General features: G+C 54.4%; 1 protein-coding gene across 1 annotated transcript; it reads left to right on the forward strand.

Annotated features, from left to right (window-relative positions):
- The first annotated feature begins 266 nt into the window (after nucleotides 1-266).
- On the forward strand, nucleotides 267-8,295 carry WFIKKN1 (WAP, follistatin/kazal, immunoglobulin, kunitz and netrin domain containing 1). Its single transcript, XM_024219643.2, has 3 exons — nucleotides 267-296; nucleotides 1,996-2,271; nucleotides 6,703-8,295. The coding sequence occupies exons 1-3, from the start codon at nucleotides 267-269 to the stop codon at nucleotides 8,194-8,196; spliced, it is 1,800 nt and encodes a 599-aa protein (XP_024075411.1). The 3' UTR covers nucleotides 8,197-8,295.
- The last annotated feature ends 602 nt before the right edge of the window (nucleotides 8,296-8,897 follow it).

Raw genomic sequence — 8,897 nt, forward strand, 5'->3', positions numbered from 1 at the left:
TCATCGTGCCTCCGGAAGCCTGCTCATCAGCTGCTCCTTACAACCATTAAATCCAGCAGAGGCTTGACCAGAGGCGGTCACATGTTGTTCCCGTGTCTCAAGGATGCAGCCCCTGGTAGCAGATGGGCATGTGCTGGAAGGAAGATGGGTGCATTGGACACAGCACACACCATTTTGACTGGGTTTCTCCATTAGAGTTACGCAGTCCCTCCTCTCCAGATCTGGGTGCAGCCCTCACACTCCAGCTCTTTGGCTTGCCAGCTAGGATGACGGGGACCAGGCGAACAAAGCTCCAGGTATCACAGCTCCCCCTTTGGCTAGGAAGGCTTGAAATTCAGCCTCAGTGTGTACTATACGAGGCCTTGGTCAGCTGCCCCTAGTATCGGTTGACCTCCCTGAGGGTCCTGTTTCCCACTGGGGATAACAGTGCTGGCCCCTCTGTGTGCTAGGCTGACAGATCTGTGGGTGGAAAACAATGTAAGCTAGGCCCCCAGCAAGTCAACGGCCAAACTCCAATAGACATCAGTTCAGGATTTCCCCCTATGTATGGTTGTCATTTCCTAGTGTGCTGCGTGGGGCGGTAGACAGTACACGTAACATGTGGGTGACTATCTATTTCCTGGCTCCAGTCACCCAACAGGGGCCGAGGTAGCAAACGGTCCTGCCTCTGTCACAGAGCTGGGTCAGTCTTGCTGGGTCCAAAGGCTGAAGCTCCCGTGCTTTCAATGCAGCCCCCTGAGTTGGCTGTGAATGGCCTCAGGATTAGCAACATAACAATGCACTGCAGCCCCTTGGCGAGCAGGCATTGTCCGCTGTCTTGCTCCCCCAGCCATGGCTAAGCACAGAGCCTGTCCCTGAGCAACTCCTCCTGCCTTTCAGAGCAACTCAGCTGGGTCATCGCCCGTGGATTGCCCTGGCAGCAGCAGTAACTAGAATGTCTGTAGGGCCACCCTCATTGGCACAAGCTGGGCCCCATCAAAACACAGTGTGTTTAGTTGCTGGAGCCCACCCCCTGAGTTCGGGCTCTCCTATGGTGCCCATCACCGTGGTATCTGACAGCCCTTCCAAACTGAGCCCAGAGAGCGCCACTCCAGCCCTAAATAGTTCCCTGGGCCCCTGGAAACAGCTTTCCAATGAAAAGGAAGCAGGGGAAACAGCTCAGCAAACTGGCCAGGCACCTGGCAAAAGGTCTGGGCTTGTCTCTTGCTACTGGGCCTGGCATGGTCAATCACACTCCAAATGGGCAACGTGCTGGGGCGATTTTCTCATCCCGTAAGAATTCACTCCTTGGCTGGAGGTACCCCCCCTTTCCCTCTCGCTCTTTGGAGGCTCCACAGGCCCTTTGATGTTCTCCCACTGTTTGCCCAGTCGATCAGCTCAGACAGGGTTAGAGTCTGAGGTCAGCGGCTTTTCCATTCCAAACACCCAGACACATCCGTGAGAGAGGAGTGGACTCAGGTTACATGCCTGCCTTCCTCTCCTCCCCTCCCCTCCCCTCCCATCCCATCCCCACGCCACAGACACACACAGGCACACCCCAGACCAGGCTCACAGCCACTCGGTGGGATACTCCACTGCTCCACACACCCAAGAGGGCTAAAGCCACGCTTCAAGCCTTGGCTGTGAACCAAACACCCATTTGAGGCTGGGGTTTAACGAACTCCTTGGGAAACCAGCTGGATGAAGTCTGGGGGGATCTGGGAACCGCATGGATGGATCGCTTCTCCCCTTTCTTTGCATGAATCTTCTCTTCTAACGGTCCCCCTCCCCCAGAGGCACACGCCCTGGGATCTCTCAGAAACCCTTTGCTGGGAGATGTCCTTTAAAGGGCCTCGGGGGGCTCTGCAGCCAGCAAGCAGCCCCTGAAGCGGACCGTGCGTCAGGCGTCATCTCCAGAGAGCCCATGCGGAGCTTGTCCTGGGCACAGTAGAGCCAGAGGTCCGGGTTCTGCACGTGCCGGGTTGCTTTTTGGATGTGATTCTTTTTGTGTGTCAGGAGCTGCGCAAGGCGAAGAGCCCTCCTGGCTCGGGAGAGGGAGCCTGGCGTGGAAGGGGATTAAAGAGGAAAAAAGGGGAGCTCCAGCTCCGGGAGGCAGGTCAGCCCGACCCCATGCTGGCCACACTGCTCCTGTCTCTACTGCCTGTCCTGGCCGAGAGCGCCAGCCTACAGCCAATCCGAATGAGTCATCTGGGAGTGTGCCCCAACCAACTGAACCCCAACCTGTGGGTGGATGCCCAGAGCACCTGCGAACGGGAGTGCCACACTGACCAGGTGAGCTCTGCCTCCCCCCTCCAGGCTCAAACTGTGACCCTGGCACTTGAGGGTCCAGGCCTGGCCAGCGAGGTCACTGATCCTCTGGTGTAAGATGCTGCACAAGCATCCAGGGTTACTAGTCCTGAGGGATTATTCACTGCGGCCTCTCCCCCCCACCCCGCATTAGCACATGGGGGAGGGGGGTCAGGTTTGTGCACACCTGCAGTCTTGCAGTGATGTCCTGCCTGAGACCTAGGAGCCAAGGGCCTGTTCTGCAGCCTTACCCATCCCCAGGCTCCTGGGGTGTGAGATTTCAGCCTGTCCAGACAGATGCCTCTTGCTCAGATCCAGGCAGGTTTTTATTTGCTATCTGCAGTTCTCGGGGTGGGGGGGAGGGGAGGAATTGTGGCTGCTGGTCAGTTTTCATCCCACTGACTGTTTTGGGATACCGGGCAGGCTGAGCGAGACAGGACGTGTCTCCTTGAAAGGCACAGCCAAAGCCTCCCCCGTGGGGAAGATGCCTTAACAAGGGCCTGACAATGAATCCGGGTCTGGGCCAGAGAAAATAAATAGCCAGGAGCCACCTGCAGATCAGCCGGGGATTTGGGGGCAATATTCTCAAGGGCCAAAAGGTGTGGATGTGATTGTGTAGGCAATGCAGCCTGGACCAGCCCAGTGGGACTTGTCCCCATGCTGTAGACATAAGGGAGGGCCCACAGATGGCCTAGTGGTGTGACTCTCACTCACAGTGCTAGAGCCCCCAGATAAAATCCCCAGGTCAATCTAGATGATCCAGTGGTCTCCTCTGGCCTGGGAGGCTCTAAACTGTATTTGGGCCGGCGTTCATTTTGTGTCATGTGGGTGCCAGTTGCAGACCCTGGAGCACCGTATGCTGTAGGTGATCAATGAGGCTTGCCATAGAGAGGCAGTGTGTCCTAGTGGTTAGGGCACTGAACTAAGAGCGCTGGCTTCTATTCCCAGCTCTGCCACTGACCTATAGGGTGACCGTGGGTGAGTCACGTCCCCTTTTTGTGCCTCTGCTTCTTTGCCCACCCTTTGTCTCTCTGGTTGTCTGGTTCAGACCCCCCAGCAGGGCAGGCTACCCCCAGATCCTGGCTCCCACATGGGGCAACAGGGAGAGGGGCTCAGACCCCCAGGAGAGGCAGGGCCCCCAGATCCTGGTGCACATAAGGGGGCCCTGTCTCACCTGCATCAGAGGGAAGGGGGAGCAAGCTGGCATTCCGGCCATGGACCCTGTGCGACAGGCATTGTACCCTCACTGCCAGCTCCAGGGGAACGGTGCAGCGAGCAACTGGCCACGTGCCCCAGCGCCCCGCAGGGGTGACTGGTGCTGGGAGGTGGCGCTGGCTCACGCTGGTTTGCAGAGCTGGGAGGAAACAGCCTCACTAGGCTCTTCCCAGCGGCTCCCTGCAAGACAGTAACTTCCAGGTGCCCAGTCCACCCTCCTGAAGGTGTAAAGAGGAGGTGTTTCAGGGGGCCGCAGCTAGGCCAGGACTGTATTTTTTTAGGCCCTCACTCCCCAGTCTGTCCCTCCCCAGGGCTGCCCGTAGGGTTGCCAGTTGTCTGGTCGAAAAGGGACCCTGGCGGCTCCAGTCAGCACCGCCAACTGGGCCGTTAAAAGTCTGGTCGGCGGTTCTGCAGGGCTAAAGCAGGCTAGTGCCTACCTGTCCTGGCACCGCGCTGTGCCCTGGAAGCGGCCAGCAGATCTGGCTCCTAGGTGGGGAGACACAGGGCTCTGCACGCTGCCCCTGCCCCAAGTACCAGCTCCACACTCCCATTGGCTGGTTCCCAGCCAATGGGAGTTTGGGGGGGGTGCCTGCAACCCTAGGTGCCCCAGCCCTGTGAGGTTCAACAGACTTTACCGGCGTGTTCCCATTGCTCTCTCCCGCTAGCCCTAGTTATAGCGCCACACAGTGGGCGGGGATAGAATCCTGACTCTTGGGGCACCCCACAGAGCTCGGCTGTTAGCGCCTTGGAGCAGGGAATGTGTGTGTGAAGCCATAGAGCCGAAAACCACTATGGAACACGACTCATAAATATGATGAAGCCTGTAGGACTGAGAGCCAGGACTCTAGTCCCAGCTCGGCCATTGGCTCACCATGCCCCCTGGGCAAAGCACCCCCTCACATGTGCCTACATTTCCCGCATCTGTAAAATGGGGAGAATGGTCCCATGGAACCACGAGGCTGAGGTCATGAATGTTTGCAATGTGCGCTGAGCTGCATGGAGGGGAGGTGCTAGGAGAGCGCAAAGGAGACAGTTATTATATGGTTAATAATAACTGCCAGACTGGGTTAGACCAATGGTGCATCTAGCCCAGATTCATACCTTCCGACAGTGGCCAGTGCCAGATGCTTCAGAGGGAATGAACAGAACAGGGCAATTATTCAGTGATCCATCCCGTCCTCCACTCCCAGTTTCTGGCAGTCAGAGGCGAGGGACACTCAGAGCATGGGGTTGCATCCTTGACCACCTTGGCTAATAGCCATTGCTGGACCTGTCCTTCAGGAACTTATCTAGTTCTTTTTTGAACCCAGTTATAGTTTTGGTCTTCGCAACATCCCCTGGCAAAGAGTTCCACAGGTTGACTTGCATTGTGTGAAGTACTTCCTTAGGTTTGTTTTAAACCTGCTGCCTATTGATTTCATCGTGTGACCCCTAGGTTTTGCATTATGTGAAGGGGTAAATAACACTTCCCTATTCGCGTTCTCCACACCATTCATGTTTTTATAGACCTCTATCATATCCCCCCTTAGTTGTCTCTTTTCTAAGCTGAATAGTCCCAGTCTTTTTAATCTCTCCTCATATGGAAGCTGCTTCATACGATTATTCATTTTTGTTGCCCTTCTCTGCACCTTGTCCAATTCTAATATATCTTTTTTGAGATGGGGCGACAGGTCTACACACAGTATTCAAGGTGTGGGTGTATTATGGATTTATATAGCAGCATTATATTTTTGTCTCATTATCTATCCCTTTCCTAATGATTCCTCACAGTCTATCTATTTTGACTGCCGCTGCACACTGAGTGGATGTTTTCAGAGAACTGTCCACAATGACTCCAAGACCTTTCTTGAGAAGTAACAGCTAATTTAGACCCCATCATTTTGTATGTATAGTTGGGATTATTTTTTTCCAAAATGCATTACTCTGCACTTATCAACATTGAATTTCATCTGCCATTTTGTCACCCAGCCACCCAGTTTTCTGAGATCCCTTTGTAACTCTTTGCAGTCAGCTTTGGACTTAACTGCAAACTTTGCCATCTCACTATTAACCCCCCTTTCCAGATTATATATGAATATGTTGAACAACACTGGTCCCAGTTCAGATCCTGGGAGGACCCCAGTACTTACCTCTCTCCATCGTGAAAACTGATCATTTCTGACTACTCTTTGTTTCCTATTGGTTAACCAGGTACTGATCCATGAGACTGATCCCTCTTATCCCACGATTGATTAATTTGCTTACAAGCCTTTGGTGAAGGAGCTTGTCAAAGGCTTTCTGAAAGTCCACATACTCTATATTGACTGGATCACCCTTGTCCACATGCTTGTTGACTCCCTCAAAGAATTCTAATAGATTGGTGAGGCATGATTTCCCTTTACAAAAGCCGTGTTGACTCTTCCCCAGTATGCTGTATTCATCTATGTGTCTGAGAATTCTGTTCTTTACTATAACATCACCCAATTTGCTTGGTGCTGAAGTTAGGCTTACCGGCCTGAAATTGCCAGAATCGCCTCTGAAGCCTTTTTTGAAACCAGGTGTTGCATTAGTTACCCTCTAATCCTCTGGTACAGAGGCTGATTTAAGTGATAGGTTACATACCATAGTTAGTAGTTCTGCAATTTCATATTTGAGTTTTTAGAACTCTTGGGTGAACGCCATTTGGTCCTGCTGACTTACTAGTGTTTAATTTAATTTATCCATTCATTTCAAAATCTCCTCTACTAATATCTCAATCTGGGACAGTTCCTCAGATTTGTCACCTAAAAAGAATGGCTCGCCTGTGGGGATCTCCCCCATATCTTCTGCAGTGAAAACCCATGCAAAAAATTCATTTAGTTTCTCTGCAATGGCCTTGTCTTCCTTGAGTGCTCCTTCAGTGCCTTGATCTTCCACTGGCCCCATGAAATGCAAGGCTGAGGGCCTGCGATGTTCCTCTGGGCCTTTCCTTAAGAAGCAGGGATGTTTCCTGCTGAAATTCCATTCCTAAATCCCCCTGCAGTTTCCAATGGATGCAGAATCTTTGTAGCATAGTATTGCTGTGTGCTGTTAAATAGCTGCCAGTGTGCCTCCCCAGAGGTGGCTGCATTCCAGTTGTGGGTGGAAGTGGTTGATAGACAGCTAATGTAAGGGTATAAAAGTGGGGTATTAATGGCAGTGAGGATGCTGGTTTTAAGCCTGCTGCTGATTGCTCTCCTGCAGGACTGTGAAGGCTTTGAGAAGTGCTGCACCAATGTCTGTGGCCTGCGGAGCTGCGTGGCTGCCCGCTATGCCGACGGCAGTGTCTCGTCCCTGGAGCTGGCGCAGGAGGCCTCATGCGAGAGCTTTGTGTGCACCCAGCAGGGCTCAGACTGCGACATCTGGGACGGGCAGCCTATCTGCAAGTGCAAGGACAGGTGTGAGAAGGAGCCCAACTTCACATGCGCCTCAGATGGGCTCACGTACTACAACAAGTGCTACATGGATGCGGAGGCCTGTATCCGGGGCATCAGCCTCAGTGTGGTGCCGTGCAAGTACATCTTCACCTGGCCGAACACCAGCCCGGTGCCGCTGGAGACCACGGCTCACCCCACGCCCGGGGCCGCTGCTGAGGTGCCCATCCCACCAGCCCTCTACAACAATCCCTTCCACCAGTCGGTCTACGTGGGTGGCACCGTCAGCTTCCATTGCGACGTGAGCGGGCGGCCCCGGCCGGACATCACCTGGGAGAAGCAGAGCGACCACCAAGAGAACTTCATCATGCGGCCTGACCAGATGTATGGCAATGTGGTGGTCACAAATATCGGCCAGCTGGTCATCTACAATGCCCAGCTGGAAGACGCCGGCATCTACACCTGCACAGCCAGGAACTCCGCCGGCCTCCTCCGGGCCCACTTCCCCCTCTCCATCATCAAGAGAGAGCCCTCCGGGGTGGAGCCCAGGGCACCCAGCACCCAGCAGGTCCCAGCCACCGAGTGTCTGAAGGAGCCCGACAAGAGGGAATGCGAGGCTCAGCAGGTGCGCTGGCATTTTGACCCCAAGAAGGGGTCATGCGCTACCTTCCGCTACGGCGGCTGCGGTGCCAACCAGAATCACTTTGAGACCTACGAGGCGTGCCGCTCGGCCTGTGTCAGCAGCGCCATCAACATGTGCACCCTGCCCATGGTGCAGGGGCCCTGCAAGAACTGGGAGGCCCGCTGGGCCTACAACCACCTGATGAAGCAGTGCCACTCCTTCGTCTACGGCGGCTGCGAGGGCAATGACAACAACTTCGAGAGCAAGGAGACCTGTGAGGACGCCTGCCCCTTCCCCAAGACCCTGCAGTGCAAGGCCTGCCGGCTCAAGAGCAAGATGGTGCTGAGCCTGTGCCGCAGTGATTTTGCCATTGTGGGCCGGCTCATGGAGATCATCGAGGACCAGGACTCGGGCATCGCCCGCTTCGCCCTCGAGGACATACTCAAGGACGAGAAGATGGGCCTCAAGTTCTTCAACATCAAGTACCTGGAGGTCACCTTGAGCGACATGGACTGGAGTTGCCCCTGCCCCAACATGACCACAGAGGATGGGCCCCTCATTATCATGGGGGAGGTGCATGACGGCATGGCCGTGCTGGACCCCAACAGCTACGTCCGAGCTGCCAACGACAAGCGCGTGAAGAAGATCTATGAGCTGATTGAGAAGAAAACCTGTGAGCTCCTCAACAGGTTCCAGGACTAGAGGTGCAGCCCAAAGAAGGGGAGAGTCAGGCTAAATCAGGGGATCTCAAACGGGGGGTCGGGACCCCTCAGGGGGTCATGAGGTTAGTATATGAGGGGTCACAAGCTGTCAGCCTGCACCCCGAACCCTGCTTTGCATTCAGCATTTATAATGGTGTTAAATATATAAAAAAGTGTTTTTAATTTATAAGGGGGGGGGCGCACTCAGAGGTTTGCTCTGTGAAAGGGGTCACCAGTACAAAAGTGTGAGAGCCACAGGGCTAAATAGACAGCCCCTGCCATCCTCTCTTGAGCCAGTCACAGCTATGAGCCACCCAGGGGGCAATCCCTGGGGGAGTTGCCTGCTCCCCAAACCCTCCCCCCTTGGGGTCAGAGTCGAGATGCTCCCACAGAACCCCATGGCCACCTCCACTGCCTGGTATTTCTGCATGTAACTGGTTGGTTTAATTCCTAGGCAGTGGTGGTGACGAGCCTGATTCTATCCAGACCTACCTATGTCTGTCTGTCTATCTGTAATTTATCTGTCCACATATCTCGCCCCATGTACCCTTTTGAGGCCAGACTATACCAATAAAAGCGTGACCCGGCGGGGAGCTGGTTGCTGACTCTCCCATGCTCAGAACGATCACGAGGCACAGTTGTCAGAGTCCGGGACGGGTGCTGCAGTTGGACTAGGCTAAATCATCTAATCTCCCCTTGGCT

Source organism: Terrapene carolina, unplaced genomic scaffold (genome assembly GCF_002925995.2).
Source record: "Terrapene carolina triunguis isolate 2854851 unplaced genomic scaffold, T_m_triunguis-2.0 Scaffold67, whole genome shotgun sequence".
Lineage (NCBI taxonomy): Eukaryota > Metazoa > Chordata > Testudines > Emydidae > Terrapene > Terrapene triunguis.

Excerpts from the sequence above, each read along its gene's own strand:
- WFIKKN1 (XM_024219643.2), top strand. The coding sequence starts at position 267 with ATGACGGGGACCAGGCGAACAAAGCTCCAG. Across the intron at positions 297-1,995 it reads CCAGGCGAACAAAGCTCCAG|GAGCTGCGCAAGGCGAAGAG; the intron begins GTATCACAGCTC and ends TTTGTGTGTCAG. Across the intron at positions 2,272-6,702 it reads GGGAGTGCCACACTGACCAG|GACTGTGAAGGCTTTGAGAA; the intron begins GTGAGCTCTGCC and ends GCTCTCCTGCAG.